The sequence below is a fragment of the Xenopus laevis genome, chromosome 1L (genome assembly GCF_017654675.1).
Source record: "Xenopus laevis strain J_2021 chromosome 1L, Xenopus_laevis_v10.1, whole genome shotgun sequence".
In the NCBI taxonomy this organism is placed as follows: domain Eukaryota; kingdom Metazoa; phylum Chordata; class Amphibia; order Anura; family Pipidae; genus Xenopus; species Xenopus laevis.
Window position 1 is genome coordinate 223,753,046 of NC_054371.1, and position 23,182 is coordinate 223,776,227.

The 23,182-nt window shown below is 41.7% G+C and overlaps 1 protein-coding gene across 2 annotated transcripts in view; it reads left to right on the forward strand.

Annotated features, from left to right (window-relative positions):
- Positions 1 to 23,182, forward strand: part of zbtb7c.L (zinc finger and BTB domain containing 7C L homeolog) — a 97,895-nt gene that overhangs the window by 35,280 nt on the left and 39,433 nt on the right. Inside the window, exon 1 of one of the 2 annotated variants that reach the window (XM_041570267.1) lies at positions 10,598 to 10,991. The exons of the other annotated variant lie outside the window; for it this stretch is intronic. Within the exon in view, the coding sequence (XP_041426201.1) occupies positions 10,870 to 10,991 (122 nt within the window). The 5' untranslated portion in view covers positions 10,598 to 10,869. Of the gene's footprint in view, positions 1 to 10,597; positions 10,992 to 23,182 lie in introns of those variants that run through there. 2 annotated transcript variants of the gene reach the window in all.

The following is a 23,182-nucleotide window of genomic DNA, read 5'->3' on the forward strand; positions in this document are numbered from 1 at the left end:
CATTCTGCCGCTTTATTAAAGCTGGAAAGGTTTTGTCCTTTAAATTTTGTCAACGAAATCACATTTAATTTATAGACGTGTTTGCAGAGAAGGGTTTGCAGAGAGTGTCTCTTAAATCGGGTTCAGCAAACGTCTGTTAGTCTGGTGTCTGGGCACGACTCCCAGTAATGCTCTTGCTGAGCTGCCCAGTCTGTCTGACTATTTCCTAGGACTTAGTAGCAATAAAATAGCTGAATGCCACAACCTTTTACTTCATTCACAGGGTCCCCTCTCCCCAACATCTCTAAGGTGGTTGCTGAAATTATGACTCCAAGCTTTACACTTCCACCCCCTAGTACCAAAGAGAACGAGCCACGTGCTTTCTACCATTATACAAACTAGGAACAGAAATTTGCTACTACACCCCTGTGTCAGTTGGGAAACCTCTTTCCCATAAGGCATAGGTTACAGATGAGGGGCAGTTCCCCTTTAAGTTAATGTTTAGTATAACGTATAGTTATAGAATGGCTAATTTTAAGCAACTTTTCAATTGGCCTTCATATTTACCTTTGCATTGTTTTTTAATTATTTGCCTTCTTATTCTGACTTTTTCCAGCTTTCAAATTGGGGGTCACTGGCCCCATCTAAAAAAAACCAAATGATCTGTAAGACTATAAAGTTATTGTTATTGCTACTTTTCATTACTCTTCTTTCCATTAAGGCCTCTCTGTTCAGAGTTCCCTGTATAACTCAGCCTGCAGCCTTGTGCCTTTATATGGTCACAGAACAACCCCTCAGTGACTTCTAATATCCTTATCATTTACAGTAGGGGGTACATTATCCCTTATAATACATGAGTGATACTCAGAGTTCCCTGTATAACTCAGTCTGCAGCCTTGTGCCTTTATATGGTCACAGAACAACCCCTCAGTGACTTCTAATATCCTTATCATTTACAGTAGGGGGTACATTATCCCTTATAATACATGAGTGATACTCAAAGTTCCCTGTATAACTCAACCTGCAGCCTTGTGCCTTTATATGGTCACAGAACAACCCCTCAGTGACTTCTAATATCCTTATCATTTACAGTAGGGGTACATTGTCCCTTATAATACATGAGTGATACTCAGAGTTCCCTGTATAACTCAGCCTGCAGCCTTGTGCCTTTATATGGTCACAGAACAACCCCTCAGTGACTTCTAATATCCTTATCATTTACAGTAGGGGGTACATTATCCCTTATAATACATGAGTGATACTCAGAGTTTCCTGTATAACTCAGCCTGCAGCCTTGTGCCTTTATATGGTCACAGAACAACCCCTCAGTGACTTCTAATATCCTTATCATTTACAGTAGGGGGTACATTATCCCTTATAATACATGAGTGATACTCTTGAATAAAGTGAGAGCCTATTGGAGCCGTATAACTGGAACCTTTATGCCGTGTGCACAATTTATATGGAGAGGGTGCAACTACGGGTGCTAATTATCTTCACTTGGGGAAAGTGACATGTTTCTCTGTCCCTTAAGGCTTTTCAATTCATTTTCTCTCAGTGACAAATTGTACTGCAGTGTGACAGAGTGATTTGTATGTGTTTGTTGTAATTAGGCCGGCACCTACGCTGTGTCCTTAATGCAGGAGAGACGCCTCCCTTCCTTGTGTTGCTACAAGATGCCGGGTGCTGGGAATGATCTGGTTAGTTTGGGAGAGGAACACATCCCCTCCGGCACATTGTCTCCCGAGCTTGAATTAAATGCAGCCAGGTATAGACTTGTGTTCGAGCTCTTCTCGGGGATGGAGTTTAGTTGTGAGACCTTGGGAAATGCCATTATTTATGTCACTAACATTGGTGCAGCGCAGGTGCGGGGCCGGGGGACTTTACTCCATGGGAAAATGGAACTGTGTCAGCAGCAGGAATTTTATAAAGGAAGGCAATGCTTTATTTCCAGTCCTATTAAATACATTAACTCCCTGTTTTCTCATTAACGGTTCTTACAAAAACAGGATCCACACCCACCATGTTATAAGTGAATCAGTGAAGGCAAAACACACCTACACAAGGGACACCTCATATGAACTACAGCTGTGGGACCTGTTATCCAGAATACTCGGGACCTACGGTTTTCCATATAAGGAGTCTGTATTTGGATCTACATACCTCAAAAGGATTTTTCGCTTTAAAATTAACTCGTAGTATGACGTAGAGCAGGGGTCCCCAACCTTGTTTACTCGTGAGCCACATTTAAATGTAAAAAGACTTGGAGAGCAACATTAGCATGAAAAAGTTCATGGGGTGCCAAAAAAGGGCTGTGATTGGCTGTTTCATAGCCTCTATATGGACTGGTAGTCTAAAGGAGACTCTGTTTGGCAGTACATCTGGTTTTTATACAACAGCCTGGAATTCAAAAATAAGCTCCTGCTTTGAGGCCACTGGGAGCAACATCCAAGGGGTTGGAGAGCAACATGTTACTCACGAGCTACTGGTTGAGAATCACTGACGTAGAGAGTGAAATTCTGAGTCAATTTGCAATTGGTTTTCATTTTTTATTTGTGGTTTTTCAGTTAATTAGATTTTTATCCATCAGCTCTCCAGTTTGCAATTCAAGCAATCTGGTTGCTAGGATCCAAATGACCCTAGCAACCATGCATTGATTTAAATAAGAGACTGGAATATGAATAGGAGAGGCCTATGCGTAATAAAAGTTGCAATAACAATACATTTGTAGCCTTATAGAGCATTTGTTTTTTTAGATGGGGTCAGTGACTCACATTTGAAAGCTGCAAAGAATCAGAAGAAGAAGGCAAATAATTAAAAAAAACAACATAAAAAACAATTAATGAAGACCAATTAAAAAGTTGCTTAGAATTGGCTATTCTATAACATACTAAAAGCTATCTTAAAGGTGAACCACCCCTTTAAGGCTCTAGAAAGGATTTCTTTCTAGAGTTAACTGTACTCCTAGTGTAACTCCCTTTCCTTCTATATAACCCTGTACTCTTTGTGTATCTTACTTTCCTTCTAGGGTAGCCTGTACTCCTGGTGTATCTTCCTTTCCTTCTAGGGTAGCCTGTACTCCTGGTGTATCTTCCTTTCCTTCTAGAGTAGCCTGTACTCCTGGTGTATCTTCCTTTCCTTCTAGAGTAGCCTGTACTTCTGGTGTATCTTCCTTTCCTTCTAGAGTAGCCTGTACTCCTGGTGTATCTTCCTTTCCTTCTAGAGTAGCCTGTAGTCCATGTATCTTGCTTCCTTCTAGACTAGAGTAACCCGTACTTGTGGTGTATTTTGCTTTTCTTCTAGAGAACCCTGTACTCCTGGTGTATCTTACTTTCCTTCTAGAGTAGCCTCTACTCATGGTGTATCTTGCTTCCCTTCTAGAGAGCCCTGTACTCCAGGTGTAATTTGCTTTCCTTCTAGAGAACCCTGTATTCATTGTTTATTTTGCTTCCTTTCTAGAGAACTCTGTACTCCTGGTGTAATTTGCTTTCCTTCTAGAGAACCCTGTACTACTGGTGTATTTTGCTTTCCTCCTAGAGAACCCTTTACTCCTGGTGTATCTTACTTTCCTTCTAGAGTAGCCTGTACTCATGTTGTATCTTGTTTCCCTTCTAGAGTGCCTTGTACTCCTTGTGTATTTTGCTTTCCTTCTAGAGAACCCTGTACTCCTGGTGTATCTTGCGTCCCTTCTAGAGTAGCCTGTACTCCTGGTGTATCTTGTTTTCCGTCGAGTGTATCTTCTACTCCTTATGCGAATTGTTCTTCTGGTGCATTGTTCACTCTTGGTGTATCTTGTTAAACTGCTATAACTTCTGCCTTTCTTGTTCGAGTATCAGGTTCTTTCAGAGCATCTTGAGTTCCTGGTTTGTCTGGTTCATCTTCTAGTGATTTTCTCACTCTGATAAATTCATGTTTCCATGTGCTTTTGTAACAGAAATATAAATAGGTAAATATATCATTTTTTTTTTGTTTTTGCAATTATTTTCTTATATATGGTGTCAAGGTCCAAGTATGGGGCTTTCAACAGCCTGACAAATTAATAATTGGACACAAACCAGCTATATATCTATTGGGCAGTCAATCAGCTGAGGCCTATACTAGTGCTTTGATTCAGCCTGTGCTTGATGAGTCTCCACAGACCTGAAATATGATCTGATCGCTGTCTCTTGTCTAATTACTCATTGTCTGGCAACAACTTCCCTTATGCCTCTGATTGTCCTCATTAGCAGTTACAGACCCCTAAATGTCCTTATACCCTGTATAGGAAAGAACAAAAACTATGGCAGCATAAGTATTCCCATATACTAAGCACAATTCTACAGGAACAGCCCCTAACTCTGTTCATTGCCTTTACAAAGAAATACCATGTTGCTTTGAAGAAATACCTATTAAGCAAAATTTTGTTCAGATGCTGAATTTAACCCTCTGTAAAACAGTTCTAAACGGGGCTAATGCCTGACAGATACAAAGGCCCCAGTGCATAAGTAACAAACTCCCTAAATACTATAAGTGGCATTTAATAATACCAGGTGTACAAATGGGTGCAGGAAGGTGCCCAATAAATCACCCAAAACCTGCCAGTGGATAAGACTGCAATTGAGCCAGCGGTGTGACTATAGAGGAAGCAGACCCAGCAGTCGTGGGGGGTCCCGGGGAACAGGGGTGCCTGGACCGTAGGGTTTGCTTCCTCTACAGCAGTAAAAAACATCCCCCTCTCCAGTCACTTTCCTACCTGCAACTGGGGAGGGAGAACGCAGCAAGCAAAAGATGCCAGTGGGAGGGGGGAGTAAGATGGAAGAGACATGGAGTGGGCTGGAAGAGACAGGGAGTGGGCTGGAAGAGGTGTGGAGTGTGCAGGAAGAGGCAGGGAGTGGGCTGGAAGAGGTGTGGAGTGTGCAGGAAGAGGCAGGGAGTGGGCTGGAAGAGGTGTGGAGTGGGCAGGAACAGGCAGGGAGTGGGCAGGAAGAGGCAGGGAGTGGGCTGGAAGAGGCAGGGTGTCGGCAGGAAGAGGCAGGGAGTGGGCTGGAAGAGGTGTGGAGTGGGCTGGAAGAGACAGGGAGTGGGCTGGAAGAGACAGGGAGTGGGAAGAGGCAGGGAGTGGGCTGGAAGAGGCAGGGAGTGGGCTGGAAGAGGCAGGGAGTGGGCAGGAAGAGGCAGGGTGTGGGCAGGAAGGGGGCCTATGAGCCAGGCACCTCCAAAGATTTTTTGTGGCCGGCCTGGTGCACACTAGTTGCCTTGTTGCCACTGGTGCTGCAATAAGCCGAGGGTGCAGGGTGCAGTCAGATATTGTGCACATACGCCTTTAAGTGGGGAGCAAAGTGTGTCCCTTAGTGCTTCTATACATGTGTCCAGGGTCAAAGTAAATTATTTCTTAAGCATTTGCGCCTAGTTACACATACTTTATGCAGGAGACACAAGTTGCAGTATGTGCCAGAGCAAGGGGTGTCCCAAGGTGGGTGCTAGTAGAACTGAATGCAGCTAAATGACCTGTATGTTTATGTCTGTGAGCTGCAACTCTGTGACACTGGCACCTGACTTTACATGTTGCACCGGTGGCAGGTGCAGTTATGCTGGAATTTTGGGTAATGAATATTGGAGGGAAATAAAAACATGAAAAACTGCTCAAGTTTTTTTTAAATGAACCCCTTATATAACCATTATTGTGCCCCTGTCAGTTCCCGGCAGATAAGGAGTTTGCTCAATGGAGCAGGTAATATGCACTTTCTCAGGGTCACATTTCCTCTTCCTGCAGGATCTAATTGCAGGGTTTCTTCAAAGCGTTAATGGCTCATGAAGGCCACAGAACTGGGCACAGGGGGAACCTCCCACCCCCCCATAACCCGGGTGGGGGCGCAGCGTCAGTGCATTTGCTGTGTGAATCTGTGTAGGAGAGGCTTAGAAAAACATTCCAGTTTGAGCAGAGGGAGAGATTGGGGAGGGGAGGACACTGGGAGGGATGGGAGAGAGCTGAACTAATAGGGTGTTTTGTGGTAACAGCGCATTCCTCATTTTGTCTTCCCTTAAATCTGGATGGTAACTGGCAGGGGAAGAGGTGGGTTGGCAGCTCATTGGGGTGGTTCCCTGGCACACGTAGATGCAGAATGGCTGGCACTGAATCCCAGTAACTATACCTTTTCCTACTTTACTCATTCCCCTCCTGTCTGCCCTACATCTCAAGCTCTGGCCGGGGAGATTCAAACATAAAAGAAAGGAAAACTTGCCCTTGTTTTTTTTTTTTTAACAAGGGCAAGTTTTCCTTTCTTTTAAAAGGAAAACTTGCCCTTGTTTTTAGAAAAATGTGAGCGTTCTGAAAAAAAACAGCATTGCCCAATGTTCTCCCCATCTCCAGTATTCCAAATATCCATGGGCCAAATGAGCTCATACATGAAAATACAGAAGAACCAAAGAAAATCTGTATCGGTTGTACGAGAGTTGCAGTTGAACAACAGCTTTGGGGAGCTCCATTATTATCCCCATACTCCCAGTTTGGGAAGCAGGCCATCCTGCATAGTGACGGAGCTCTAATTCCCTGGTGTATAGAAAATGCCCCTAGAGATTTACAGAGCACAGGAAAAAGGGGAAGTTTGCCTTTAAAATAAACGTTTAGAATTTAAACGTTACCCAAAATAAATTATTCCAAATCCTATTTTATCACATTAGTCAAGCAAAGAGGCATAGAGGAGGGGCAGGCAATATTTGATTGACAGCTGAGATTTTTAAACGCGTTTACAACTATGAACGCTTTAATAAAAAAAATTATTTGGATTTCATGTTTAATTTGAAAATAACTTTTATTATAAAGCTTTTAATGTCTGGGTGACAGGTCTACTTTAATAGACGTGCAATTGGTCCTTTTCTTTCTTCGTTTTTTACATATTATCCTTTGTATTCTGCCTAGAACATGAAATAATCATTATAAAGCAGCAGAAAATGGTATTAAATGTGGTCAGGGGTCGCTGACTCCAATTACCAAAGAGCACAATGGGGGAAATTTACTTAAAGCCGACGCTAGCGAAAATTCGCCAGAAATCCAATCTGCAGGGACATCACTAATTCACTAACAGGCGTAGAGGACAATTCGCTAGCGAGAGAGTTCATCTCTAACGAAGCTTCACGCCCTTTCTCCAAGCGAATTTTTGATCAGACCGATGCAAATTTATCAAAGTGAGAATTTTCTACAACGTTACCCTTTTCGCCAGAGTCTGCTGATCTGAAGCCACATCCTCCTCAACCTTCTGTCAGTGACATCATATCCAGTAAACAGGGTAAAAACAGGCGTTTTTTTTTATATTTTAAAGTGGGATTATGTTGTAACTGTTATATAAATATATATTTTTATTTTTTTTAACCATTTGAAGCACGTGCCACATTAGTTTTAGGATCTCTTTTGTCTTTATTTTGCTTCCTTGGACATGTGTAATAATAAGTGGCCACTTCCAGCATTTGCACCAACATCTCTAATAAAGACGTATATATATATATATATATATATATATATATATATATATATATATATATATATATATATATATATATATATATATATATATATATATATATATATATATATATATATATATATATATATATATATATATAAAGAGTCCCACAGTGCCTGCACTCAAACCAAAGAACGAAGCCAGAGGTGCACGGTCCAAATATAATGCATATGTAGAAAGAAGATCAGCACTCTCTGTAGTTTTGGTGAAAATTGTGTTGATTTATTAATCAAAAATCACATCTTATCCAATAAGGATAAGATGTGATTTTTGATTAATAAATCAACACAATTTTCACCAAAACTACAGAGAGTGCTGATCTTCTTTCTACATATATATATATATATATATATATATATATATATATATATGTACCCGCCCTATGCAAATTCACCTAAGTGTAAATGTTAATGAAGTTTCGATAGGCAGAAATGAACGGAAGCGAAAGTTCGATATGAAAGGATCTTACTTACGAATTTTCGCTGGCGAAGTTCGTCTGCCGAGTTGTAACGAGCATATACGCTATGAATTAACGTCTGATGAAGTGTGGTGGGGCTTTCCCAGGTGAAAATTCACCCTTTAGTGAATTTCCTAAAGCTACAAGGTTCCCTATACCTACAAGGGTTACATTTCATTGGTTTTTTTTCGTTCTTTACTTTTCATCTTCCATTCTGATTTCCAAACTGCTGTCTGGTTGCTAGGGTTATTAACCAGTAACCATATATGGCAGCCCTAGCCTAAACACATTATAAGCAGAACTGCAAATATACAGAATATCAGAGCTCTGAGCACATAATTAGTGATGTCCTAGTGGATAATTAGAGGATAATACTCCCAGCACTTTCCTTCCCAGAACAGGTGTCCCTAGGCTCCCGCATCCCAACCTCATAACTCCCTTAGGAAACCTCTCGGCATCTGGGAACCGTTCCATGAAAGGACAAGGAAAGTCTAAAATAGAATAATGCTAGAAATACTGTATTTTGTATACTAAACATAAGCATGAACTTACTGCACCACAAAGCCTAATCAAACATATGATTTATGCTTTCAAAGTTGGCCACAGGGGGCTGTCATCTTGTAACTTTGTTATACATCTTTGCCTGACCCTGACCCTGCACATGCTCAGTGTGGTCTGGGCTGCTTAGGGATCGTCATAAACAAAGCTGCTTGAAATCTGCATGGCTGGGAAGTAAGGCAGGGGCTCCCCCTGCTGTTCATAAGTATGATTGTTTCCCTGCTCAGCAGTTAGGGACCGTCTGACAATTCCTATCCACAGCAGTAAATGAAGGGAGAATTTCACTGCATACAGTCAGGTTTCTTATAAAAACGGAACATATTTTTTAATTAAAGTATATTGGAGATAGGTTTCTTTTTCATTAAAGAAAGTAAAAATGGGATTTTATTTGTTTGCCTTTCCTTGTCCTTGAAGCACAGTTAGGTCTCTCCAAACCATTCTGTCTCTATGTCACACGTGCGGGAGACGTCATACTGACACATAAACCCAATGCTAATTAGATCTACAGGTATGGATAGCAAATCCAGGATTCGGTTCTGGATTCAACCTTTTTCAGCAGGATTCGGATTTGGCGGGATCCTTCTGCCCGCCCAAACCGAATCTGAATCCTAATTTGCATATGCAAATTAGGGGTGGGGAGGGAAATCACATGACTTTTTGCACAAAACAAGGAAGTAAAAAATGTTTTCCCACCTCTAATTTGCATATGCAAATTAGAATTCGGTATTCGGCCGAATCTTTCGCGATGGATTCGGTGCATCCCTAACAGATATAGAGATCAGATTGTCCAATGATCAGCTGGACAATATACAATAGATACAATATCCTAATTTTTTTATAACAAGGAGCCCTCCATTCTGATTGGCTGGTTCCCTATTGCTTCCATCTTTTATTTAATATATATATTTATTTATGTTTCCAGGTCCACCTGAGCGAGGCCCACCCATGGACTATTATAATGATCTGAGAACAATGGTCACCTCTATACCCCGTCCCTGCCAGTAACACACACACCCAAAAGCCAAATAAGCAGACACACCTGTTTGGAGGAATAAGCCCAGACTCTTACTAAATATTAAACTGAATTTACATCTCATGCCAGAATGAGTCAGTGGGTGCAGGGGAGACCCAGAGCTGCCAGTGCGAGGCCTATCCCTCGGCAAATAGCTCAAACCAGGGCTTTGGTAACACCATAACTCCATGTATTCCATGCCCTGTGCTGTCATTGGCTCTAATGCTCATGTTGTATCTTTATTTATTACACAAGTGATAATATGAAACTGTAACTACTACAAACCAAGTGTTTTATATACAGTGTACAATGTACCTTACCTGCATGAGACCAAGTGCAACATTGTACTGGAAATTGTGTTCATTTATAAGGATACTGCAAGTTCCAGAGGAGTTCCCTCACCATATAAAAATGTACCCCCTACTGTAAATGATAAGGATATTAGAAGTCACTGAGGGGTTGTTCTGTGACCATATAAAGGCACAAGGCTGCAGGCTGAGTTATACAGGGAACTCTGAGTATCACTCATGTATTATAAGGGATAATGTACCCCCTACTGTAAATGATAAGGATATTAGAAGTCACTGAGGGGTTGTTCTGTGACCATATAAAGGCAAAAGGCTGAGTTATACAGGGAACTCTGAGTATCACTCATGTATTATAAGGGATAATGTACCCCTACTGTAAATGATAAGGATATTAGAAGTCACTGAGGGGTTGTTCTGTGACCATATAAAGGCACAAGGCTGCAGGCTGAGTTATACAGGGAACTCTGAGTACCACTCATGTATTATAAGGGATAATGTACCCCCTACTGTAAATGATAAGGATATTAGAAGTCACTGAGGGGTTCTGTGACCATATAAAGGCACAAGGCTGCAGGCTGAGTTATACAGGGAACTCTGAGTATCACTCATGTATTATAAGGGATAATGTACCCCCTACTGAAAATGATAAGGATATTAGAAGTCATTTAGAGGTTCCATTGCTTTCAGGCAGAAATACAAAGATTAGAATTTGATGATATTGTGCCTTTAAATCCTACTTAGAATGAGAGAGAGATTTCCATGTTTTGGGATGAGAGTGAGGGTTTGGCTGGTGGAAAGCCGTCCTGTCCTGTTTATAGAGAGTGATTATTTGGAGAGTTTCCCTGTGCAGATTCAGGTGCTTTGTTCTGTGGGTGCTGGCAGGGTGCAGGGATTGCGTGTCAGATAAAACTGGTACTTGTCTCTCGGGTGCCTGGAGTGTAATTGTACAGGTGGACTGGGGAGGCCGGGTGCCAAATACTTTTGGTTTAGAGGGAGTGGTGGGAGTGAATTCTTGTAGCCACTCCTAGGAAAGCTTTGCTGCCTTCACACAAATCAATGACAACTTCCAGTCTGCCTCACACACATCCCACAGCTTCTCTGATATTTTATATCCCGTCCTTCGGAATCCCTGCTCCGTGCAACTGGAACGTCCCTGGGAAAACTACGGACGCAGAAAGGTCGGTAACCATATTCCCAATGAGGGGATCCCTATCATTTAGCAACAATAAGTCATTGTTTATTTCCATTACTGTTGATATACGGACCACAACTCCCAGCATGCTCACCCCATACCCCCCACTTGCATGATATTCCCAAGGAAGGATTATTCCAACTACATTTCCCAGATGTCCTTTGCAAGGACAGAAGCTGATATATTCCTGTTCTGCACTAAATATAATATCCCAGCCACTCAATTATTTATTAATATTATAGAGCATGAGCTACAAATGCCAATATCCTGGCCAAACTGCTCTGGGAGTTGCTATTTGCAGCCTGGGGTATGGGGGCAGAACGGCGCAGGAGTAGACATAGCAGTGAGCGTAACTTCATGATGTTTAATATGATTGTGCCTATCTTTTATTTTATTACAGAGATGATTTTGGACAATATTCATATTCACTCTAGAGGGCAGATTTATTAAGGCTCGAAAAGTAAATTTGAATTTTGGTCAAAACTCTCAAATTCGAATTGTGAATTATCCAAACTCGATTCGAATTTTAATTCGAATTTCGAGGTTTATCAAACCTATACCCTGGGAATAATTCGAATTCGACTATTCGCCACCTAAAACCTGCCGAGTTCATGTAGAAGTCAACGGGAGAGGTCCAGCGACCCATTTGAAGATGTTCATAGCCTTCCTGACATTCCAGGAATTCTGTTTGATTTTTCGGGTCGGTAATATTAGTTCGAGTTTTAGATATTCAATGTTTTTCTTAAATAACCTCCCAAACGAATTCCAAGTATATTCAATGTTATTAGAGTTAAAAAAAAATCCAAATGAATTTGAAATTTGACCTTTGATAAATGGGCCTCTAGGTGTCGTCTCAGCTAGTTTTTAAGCAGGGCAGAGGGGGGTGTATGCCTCCAGGGCCCCTTACTCGAAAACGGCCCTAAATTACTCGTTACCTTGAATAATCATTGTTATTTATTTTAGGACTGTTTGCTTAAGTGTCTACTTGTAGTATGATGTTCACATTGGTGCCAGACAATTTGCAAGTGGTCTTTTTGTTTCTATGTCCTGTTCTCCTGCTCTCTGGTTGCTAGGACTATTGACCCTAGTGATCAGATTGGTGTGTAGAGTCAGACCGAGGTCCCTCTGGCAGGGTAGCATCTTAGGTGACTCTGGGCCAGCAGGAGAGCCAGCATGAGAGCCAGAGCCCACCTGGTTTATTCCCGGTGTCCCGTCGGCCCAGTCCATCTCTGTTGGTGTGAATGGCAGAATGAAGGATGGAGAGGAGACAACGTGAACACAAATGTAATAAAGTTGAAGCCTCAGTGTTACTCTTTCTGGTTGGTTCTGGTTGGGTTGCTGACTTTACCTTTGAAGGGATTCTCGGTCTGTGGTCCATTTCATCCACAGGAACACAAGAGCTTAATGCTTTAGATGTCTGTTAGAATTCAATAATTTCAAATAATTCCTCCTTTTTTCACTGGGTCCTTAGAAATGCATGCCTCCCAACTGACCCGTTTTTCACAGGACAGTCCCGATGTTGACAGCTCAACTGGCAGTCCCTAGGGGCAAATTCATTAACCTCCGAAATTTCGCCAGCTTCGCTCACATCGCAACACTACGCCAGTCGTAGATTCGCCTTGACAACGCTAATTCACTAAAATACTAAAATCACAAGTTGCGTCCAGAGCGCCAAATGCTGGCGAAGTAGCATTAGTGTTACTGCGGCAAGCGAAGTTGCGCTAGCGCTGGCTAATTTGCATATGGCGGGAAGTTAAAGTACAATGGACGTATATGTTGCAGCAAATACATTACATTACACAAGTCCAGGAAACCTTAATAAAATAAAATAAAGTTGTTATATTGCCCTACACATCAGCCCAGTGTATAGTTTATGTGCCATATGTTAGGAAATGTAGGGGGGAAGCCGGGTACCCCAGAAAAAATTTACGATCTTTGCAGCCTATCAACCTGAAAAATGAAAAGTCGCCAGCGTTTTTTGGGACTTACAACATTTTCAACTATTTTTTGAGCAAGCCCTATCTACTCTGTTGCACTTGGCCTGGTCTGAGGTGGCAAAGGCAAGTCTGGCGCAAGAGATAACGTTCAGTAAAATCTGCATCTTAGTGAATTTGCGTAGTTACGTCCATTCGCCAGAGCGCAACTTTGCCAGGCCTAAGGGAGCGAAGTATTGCTAGAGTCTATCTCCTTCGCTAGCAAATTTACGCCTGCACCTGTCACACTGGTGAATTTTCGCTAACATTAGTCACTTCGCCCTTTAGTAAATATGCCCCCTGGTTTGTTACTGAAATGTCCAGACTTTCTCTTTGATCTCCTGCACTGAACAGTCAGAAAAATATACAAAGTTTCTGACTTAATTTGCTTTTGGCAGAGAGCCCAGAATAGATACTTAGATACTTTTGTAACAAAAACAAGCCGGTCTCTTGGGAGAACTTAGACTTGCAGCTTAAAGGGCAATTCACCTTCATGAGCAAGACTGTAATAACGCATAAAAACCAAGAAATGTGTTCGAACCTTAATAACCTGCCAAATTTTGTAAAATGGACATGGTAATTAGGGGGTGTGGCCACACAATGGGCGTGGTCAAACATGTTCGCCTCGCTACGCTCGCCAAACCTTTTTTGTGCCTCTTTCTATTTCCAAAATATTGGGAGGTATGGAAATGTGTCTCCCCTGAACCATCTGATGTTTCCTTCTTGGTTGTGCAGTTATTCAGAAGGGGGCTCTCTATGGAAGGTGGCGTGGGACCTATCTGGCCTTTACGTTATTCATAGAAGAAAATATGACTTTTAGCTCTGATGGCTGTAATGGGGTTCATGGCACCTCTAAGCTCGATTGTAGGCTGGCACAAAAAATGGACTTCACTCCAAAATATGATGCAAATAAAAAAAGATTAAGGAACATCTCAAAGGGTGGCCTAACGCGTCTCGTGCCTTGTGGGCACCTAGTCCTAGTCATAGTTGTGACATAGTTGTGAAGGCCCTGCAGATCTCCATGTGAAGCACAAAGCAACCCTGACCTACTGGTTATACAGATCAGGGAATTCTAATATAATAAGAATCATAACTAAACACTTTAGACTTGTGTCTATAACTACAGCTCATTTACTAAAGCTTAGGAACCCCCTACTATAAATGATAAGGATACCACAAGTCACTTCAGCGTTCTGTGACCATATAACCCCATGAATATTTCCCATAACTTCCAATAAAATTTAGTGGTTCATAATTTCCATGAATAGAACTATTAGTAGTTAAAAAAAAGAATAAGTTACACCTTTGATCTGCTTTTGTTCATTGACTGGGGGGCAGTGACCATGACAACCAGACAGTGTTTTACTTGTAGACTGGGAAGAGGCAGAATAGGAAGCTTTAAATTCATATAGAACATAACTGAATCTCAAGATAACATACACTTGAACTTCCTCTATCTGTTTATACATTTTCATTTTGACTTTTGTTTGACACAAACTCAGAGGGTTTTAGGGAAGCAGAAATGAGAAGTAATTATTTGCTTTCTCATTTAACAAATCTCTGTACAATGGGACGGCAAACAATCGCCAGTGAATAGCTCTTCCCGTGCCAAACTGCAGCCGATAGGGGGCTGGGGAACAGGTGAAACCTGGGTTTGTACAAGGGATTAATTTATTATTGTATGCTCTGCTTAATAAAAGCAAACAATGTCCTCACACTCTATTCTTCTCTTATGGTTGCATTTGCCAGTAAATAAGGTAAATAAGTATGTGGAAGCTTACATTAATTCTTGTTAGCATTCTCTCTTCTCAGTAGCTATAGCACGGCAAGAAGGTTATAGTAAAATGGAGACAGTAGGGCAAGATGGAAACAGTAGGAAAAGACAGGGACAGTAGGACAAAATGGAGAAAGTAGGGTAAGAAGGTGACAGTAGAATAAGATGGAGACATTAGGGTAAGAAGGTGATAACAGAACAAGATTTAGAAAGTAGGGCAGGAAATTGACAGTAGGACAAGATGGAGAAAGTAGGGCAAGAAGGTGACAGTAGGACAAGACGGTGAAAGTAGGGCAAGAAGGTGACAGTAGGACAAGACGGTGAAAGTAAGGCAAGAAGGTGACAGAAGGACAAGATGGAGAAAGTAGGGCAAGAAGGTGACAGTAGGACAAGATGGAGAAAGTAGGGCAAGAAGGTGCCAGTAGGACAAGACGGTGAAAGTAGGGCAAGAAGGTGACAGTAGGACAAGATGGAGAAAGTAGGGCAAGAAGGTGCCAGTAGGGCAAGAAGGTGACAGTAGGACAAGATGGAGAAAGTAGGGCAAGAAGGTGCCAGTAGGGCAAGAAGGTGACAGTAGGACAAGATGGAGAAAGTAGGGCAATAAGGTGACAGAAGGACAAGATGGAGAAAGTAGGGCAAGAAGGTGACAGTAGGACAAGATGGAGAAAGTAGGGCAAGAAGGTGCCAGTAGGGCAAGAAGGTTACAGTAGGACAAGATGAAGAAAGTAGGGCAAGAAGGTGCCAGTAGGGCAAGAAGGTTACAGTAGGACAAGATGGAGAAAGTAGGGCAAGAAGGTGCCAGTAGGGCAATAAGGTGACAGTAGAACAAGATGGAGAAAGTCAGCAAGAAGGTGAATGTAGAACAAGATGGAGAAAGTCAGCAAGAAAGTGACAGTAGGACAAGATGGAAACAGAAGGACAAGATGTAGAAAGTCAGGCAAGAAGGTGACAGTAGCACAAGATGGAAACAGTAGGGCAAGAAGTCAGTAGAGTAGACGATGACAGTAGAACAAGATGGAGAAAGTAGGGCAAGAAGGTGACAATAGAACAAGATGGAAAAAGTATAGCAAGAAGGCGACAAGATGCAAACAGTAGGAAAAGATGGGAGAATAGAACAAGATGATGACTGCATAACAAGTCGTGACAGTAGGGAAAGATGATGACAGTAAGAAAAGACAGAGAAAGTATAGTGGCAGTGGCACGAGATGGTCACTATATTGCAAGATGATAACGGTAGGACATGATGAGGAAAGCAGAGCAAGACAAATACAGTAAGGCAAACTGGGGACAGAAGGACAAGTGCTTGACAATAGAGCAAAACAGAGACAGTAGGGCAAAATGGCAACTGTATGGAGAATAAAGTTCCTCCCAGGTAAAATGCAGACACAGCCAACCTACATGCATGTTGCTGGATTCAAAGACCTCTAGACCTGGCACCGAGACCAACCTCAAGATTCTGACTAGGATCAGCATCAGATCTCCAAAACAGAGAATATGTTGTCCTTACCCTTAATATTCACTTTATTAGAGACAGGATTATCAATAGTCTCTCCTGGTCTGTGTGGACAGTTGTGTTCATAAAGGCAATTGTAAGTGGTTAAATGTTATCTTTCTCCTATTGTTGTAAGTACCCTGTGATTAACTTTGGGTGTCAGTTAAGCTAGTGAGTAGGCTTTGGGATACTGAGTCACTATATGAACTGCCCATCTATGCCTTTAGGGTCCACTTTTAGTGGTTTTGGTGACACAGTGATCTATGTGATGCATCTCCCGGGGATGAGACACTGGAATATGGGAGATACCAAGTAGAGTTGAGGGGGTGGTATTCACAAAGCTGGAGCAATTTTGCTCTAGATTTGCAACCCCTAGCAATCAGTCAGTGATGAGCTTTGATTGGTAGAACTAATGAAGTAAAATAATGAAAAAGGTAGCAGCCCTACATAAAGCAGTAACTCTGGGGCCACATCTCTCCAATATTGTGCCACAGTGAGGTTTTGTATTTGGTCGTTCTTGCATAAATATCTCTTTCCTTCGCCCTTTCTCCCTTTCCCTCTCCCTTCCTTCCCCTCTTTCAGTTGTTTACAGGATGTGTGTGTGTGGGAGAGAGGGCGAGACTGTGGGACCCCACCCTGGATGATTACCACCCAGGTAATTTGGGCTGTGGGTGCTCTCCGTCTGGCAAGTCCACAAAAATATCACAGTAGAGGTTCTAAAGTTGACACAATGCTCATAAACTATCCCAGGCCAGAACGCTCAGGCACTAACCTGTTCTCATCAATGACTTCTCTCTCTTCATTCCTTTTGGCCCAAGAACTTCTGGGTCAGTATTAAAGCAGGGCCGAAGGGGTAGATCCATAAAATAACAGTAAGTGACAGTAAGGGCTACTTAGATCTTTATTCCAGAGTATGAGATATTTCCCTCTATCTAAGGGCCAGAAACACCCTTCTATAAATTCTCTCTACATATTCCTTCTGCACTCATACAAATTCTTTACATCATCAGCTAGGGTCAGGTCAGTATTATAAATTTACTGGCAATGTACTTGTCCTTTCCTCCCCTTCTTCTATTGTTCTGCCATTACACTCATATTTTAAACTGTCCATCCCCGAGGCAACCGCATACAGCTCCCAACTATCCCTGATCCATCCATTCGCTCCACTGTGACATCACCGACCCACGCTCATGAAGTCATCGCCTGCCCCCCTCACCAGTATAGAAAGGTGGAGACCCTATCAACTGCCCCCTCCAGCCTCTGTTCTGGAGAGGAGGAGTTTTGTATTTAAATCTATGGAATTACAATTTAAATGAATTAGTGATAGGGATTTCAAAACAAAGGGTGGAATGAGGTCCCTGCCCTGAAGAGCTTACAATCAATGAAGAAAATGAGAGAGACAGAAACAAAAAGAGAGGGACATTAATGCATAAATCAGGGGTGTATTGTAGATAAATGTTGTGCGTAGTTTACCTGAAATCTACCTGCCCAGTTTTTGGGTTTGGTTGGTATTTTCCTTTGGCTGGAGGCACTAGATATGAATAGAGGGAGGGGATCAGGGGGACTCGGTGCCAACAGAACTTGGGCGACTCCTCCATGTTAGTCAGAGGTATTTATGTGTTGGGACAGGCTGTGTAACCATGTCATACTGTTGTACTGAATACAAAATCAGGGCACAACCTAATTCTTCTCATAATTCAGTGGACGGTTGTGTGGGGGTCACTTTAAGAGCGAATATCTGGCACTAGCGATGGGCAAATTTGTCCCGTTTAGGTTCACCAAAAAATTTGTGAATTTTCTGCCAAATTCGAGAAACGACAAAAATTTGCAAGACACGAATTTTGACCGCCTGCGTTCGATATTCGAAGTCGAAGGATTTCAATTTGGCAGTCGAATATCGAGGGTTAAATGAGACCCCCTCCCCCAGGCTGCCTTTATGGGTTTCAGAATTAAGAATCTTCTGCTTGGACCCCCAATGAATGTACACGGATTGCTTAGAATTACATTTACTTTCATTGGGGAAACAAATTTGAGTGCAGTTCCCCTTTTACTGTCTTGGATTTGATTTTACAGACTCTGCCCTGTGGGAGCCAAGGGATCTGCCTACTAAATAGTAACCTAATAGCTGAGAGTTCAATTTCCAACTTCATTGTGCCCATTTCTAAGCAGGGGCCCATTCCGTGCAGCAATGTGTTAGCGCCACTATTGTTCTTCTCTAATCCCACTGCGCAGGGCAGGTGAGGGGAACCCTGAGCGCACCTTAGTTGAACTTGGCCTTGACTACACTGTATTGTATACACAGGCATTGTTTCCCTATCACACAGCACTAGTTCCGCATAGTCTCAGCTTCATGGCCTGCAGCACTGGGACACTGAGCTCAGCCCACAGACACTACAGGGCGTAGGTACATTCTCTAGTCACAGCACTGGGGCCAGGATTAGGGAAGGGCACAGATAACACCCCAACAACAGAATAGAGGGGAGCCCTAGGGGAATAACATTATTATTTTTATATATAGCACTCACCCCAGTGGCGCTTACAATCTGAGGTCCCTATCACATTCGCACTTAGCTTCACCTTTAAATTCTTAGCATGACCTAGATGTTGATATTCTGAGCCAGTTTGCAATTGGTCTTGATTTTATATTCATTTCGTATTGTGCTTTTTGTTCGGAAGCTCTCCAGTTTGGCATTACAGCTGCTATCTGGTTACTATGGTCTTATTTACCCTAGTAATGTCTCGGATTGGAATGAGAGACTGCAAAATGAACAGGCGAAGGACTGAACAGGAAGATAAGTGATAAAAAGTAACAATCACAATAATAATAATAAGCAATCGTTTTTTTTGTCTGCAGGGGTCAGTGACCCGCCTTCTAAAAGCTAGAACAAGGTAGACAAATAATGATATAAATGATATAAAAAAATGAAGTAACAATTATACATAATAAACTATAAATAAGACCAACTGCAAAGTTGCTAGAAGTAGTACATTATATAACATGCTAAAAGTTAACTGGCGAATCAGCTATTTAACCTGCCTGTCAGACCTATTCTAATTAACTTTTCAGTTGGTCTTCATTTATTTTTAGTGATGAGCCAATCTGCTCTGAAAAATGTGTGAAAAGCATTGAAGACAATGGGTGCCGATTTTTAGGCACGCAACAATTTTTCTTGCTCCAAATGTATTAAAGTCAATGGGCATTTTTTTCTTATGGCGAATTTTTTGTATAAATGCATTAAAGTCAATGGGCATTTTTTTCTTATGGCGACTTTTTTGTATAAATGCTTTAAAGTCAATGGGCATTTTTTCTTATGGCGACTTTTTTGTACAAATGCGTTAAAGTCAATGGCCGTTTTTTCTTATGGCGACTTTTTTGTACAAATGCGTTAAAGTCAATGGGCGTTTTTTCTTATGGCGACTTTTTTATACAAATGCATTAAAGTCAAGGGGCGGGTTTTCTTATGGCGACTTTTTTTGTACAAATGCATTAAAGTCAATTGGCGTCTTTTCTTATGGGCATTTTTCTTATGGGGACATTTTTTGTAGTCGCAAATTTCTCTGCAGCAAATTTTAGCCCCAGTTTTGCGAAAAATTTTGCAGATGGCGAATTCATGGCTGGAGGAGAAATTTGCTCATCACTATTTATTTAGAATTTTTTTAAATTAACTTACCGGTATTAGCAATCCTTTTTTGGATACTTCCATCCTTTAGCTAGAAATGCTGAGAATAAAGTAACCGATCGGCTTCTGTTTCGAGTTTTTTTCATTGAATTACTTCTTTTCCCATTTATTTCCTCTGCTCTTCAGCTCTTATTTCTACCTTTCATCTTTCATTGTGACGTTAAACCTGCTCACCCTGGTTGCTCGGCTGTAGATTCCAAAATTTGGCCCTGGATTTGGCTAAATTCCAGCAGTTCTTGAACGATTCAGATTTGGCTAAATCCAAACCAGATCTAAATCTTTAAAGTGAATTCAGAAAAACCAAAAATTTAATAAATTGACCTATTTTCTATTTTAAGTGACTTCTGTAGTGATGGGAGAATCTCTCCCATTTCACTTCGCCGGAAAATTCGCGAAAAATCGTGAAATTGGAAAGTTCACGAAAAAATTTGAACGTTTTAACTAAAAAATCGAGCAATTCTAACCTTTTCTCAAAAAAATCAAGCAATTTGAACGTTTCCACTTAGAAATTGTGAAAATCGGAAATTGACACCGGCGAATTTTCACTGGAGATTCGCGAATTTATTCGCCGGTGGCGAAACGCAGGAATTCGCTGAAAAATTAGTGCCAGGCGGATTTATTCGCTCATCACTAGACTTCTGTGATATTTGCCATTTTTTTCAGGTTTTTGGCTCAACAGGACCTCTTTGAAGGTCATTGTGTCTGTGACCCTAAGGGGGTTATTTATCAAGGTCTGAAATTTATCTCAATATCGGCTGCTACAAACTCCGATCTAACCCGTTCGGGTTTTTAACACTTATTTATTATTACATTTTCCTGAAAATGACCTTTGTGGGAAAAGCTCAGATTTTCACGATTTTTTCGTGAATTTTCCCCGAAAACTCAGAATTTTTCGGAGTTTTCACCTGAAGGCTCCGAAAACATAGTGAAATTGCCTGAAACCCCCGACACAATGAAAAATTAATGGGACTGTTCCCATTAACTTTTATGTAACCTCGACAGGTTTGAGAAGTCGTGTTTTTATATTCGGGCTTTTTAGCTCTCAGGGTTTAATAGTCAGTGACCCTCCATTTGAAAGCTGGAAAGAGTCAGAAGAATATGTAAAATATTTCATAAACTATAAAAAAAATAAATAATGAAGACCAATTGAAAAGTTGCAGGTGAACCACCCCTTTAAAATGCACAAAAAAGCAAACAAAATAATGAGAAAAAACACAATATATACAAAATGAAGACCAACTGCAAATTGTTTTAGAAATTTTCTTTCTACATCCTATTTATTTTTTCAGTGTCACTGATATGACATTCCAAGTTGGGAGGTAATTAGGAAGGTGATGGCGACTATGAGACAATGGAGGCTTATGTGAGGCTGAAGCGACAAGTCAGTAATAGACGTTGGGGGAATACAGCAATTTAAATGAATATATAATCAGAAAAAAGGGAGGTTTCAGGCCGGTCGTGCTTGACTGAGACTAAACAGGCAGCAAACAATGACACACTGCATTTTGTAATTCACTTTCAGAGAGAATAATGTAATATATTGGCTGCCATGTGCTTGGGCCTGTTAGTGACAGAGGGTTATTAGAAGGAATAAGGTGGAAGCTGCTTGGCATATTCTGTTATATGATATGTCACTCCAGCATCTGCATGGAAATATATCAATTGTCTTGTCTACATCCATTGTGACACACAGGGGGGACTGCTCTATAGATCGACTGCACTCAAGTGGCCAAAATATGGATCTAGTACTGTGACTGTGTACTGCCCCCCCCCCCCCCGTATGTACAGTTCTGGGATAAAGTAAAGTTTCCAGATCAGTTGTAATATCAGAGATACCTACAAATACAAGAAGGGCTGCACTGGGTTTTTTCTAGCCTGCACAGAGAAATACCATAAAACTATGGCAGCATAGGTATTCCCCTGTACTAAGCACAATTCAGCAGGAACAGTCCCCTAAATTTGCTCATAATCTGTACAGAGAGATCCCATAAAACTATGGCAGCATAGGTATTCCCCTGTACTAAGCACAATTCAGCAGGAACAGCCCCTAAGTTTGCTCATAGTCTGTACAGAGAGATCCCATAAAACTATGGCGGAATAGGTATTCCCTGTACTAAGCACAATTCAGCAGGAACAGCCCCCTAAATTTGCTCATAGTCTGTACAGATAGATCCCATAAAACTATGGCAGCATAGGTATTCCCCTGTACTAAGCACAATTCAGCAGGAACAGTCCCCTAAGTTTGCTCATAGTCTGTACAGAGAGATCCCATAAAACTATGGCAGCATAGGTATTCCCCTGTACTAAGCACAATTCAGCAGGAACAGCCCCCTAAGTTTGCTCATAGTCTGTACAGAGAGATCCCATAAAACTATGGCAGCATAGGTATTCCCCTGTACTAAGCACAATTCAGCAGGAACAGTCCCTAAGTTTGCTCATAGTCTGTACAGAGAGATCCCATAAAACTATGGCAGCATAGGTATTCCCCTGTACTAAGCACAATTCAGCAGGAACAGCCCCCTAAGTTTGCTCATAGTCTGTACAGAGAGATCCCATAAAACTATGGCAGCATAGGTATTCCCCTGTACTAAGCACAATTCAGCAGGAACAGTCCCCTAAGTTTGCTCATAGTCTGTACAGAGAGATCCCATAAAACTATGGCAGCATAGGTATTCCCCTGTACTAAGCACAATTCAGCAGGAACAGTCCCTAAGTTTGCTCATAGTCTGTACAGAGAGATCTCATAAAACTATGGCAGTATAGGTATTCTCCTGTAGAATTTCATAAGCAGTGTTGTACCATTTGAAAGGGGTGCCCAAGGCAAGCCCCCACACTCAATCGCACCCCACTCTCAGTGACTAGCAAGATGGCAAATGACCACCTAACAATACCACCCCCCTTGTTACCATCATTTGTTGCCTACCCCTAGTTCCAGCCCTGTTCATGGGGCAGCAATAAAACAGCACAACTATTGAGCACCATTATTATTGTTCCCTCTTTCCCCCAGACAAAGTGAGCGATGTGCCAGGGTTCCATGTGATTCTTGGGAAGGATATAGAGCAGATTTCAGCTCAGGGAAGAGAAGGGCAACCACAGCTGGTGTATCAGTTTATGTTAAGGGATATAAATATATCCAGACTTATTTATCTAGGGCACTAGGACAGTGATTTGTTACAGTAGTGCAGAAGGGTCGTGGGCACAGGAATTTCGTTCTACAGTAGGTAACGCTATTTTACCTACAACAGACCTGTCAACCCT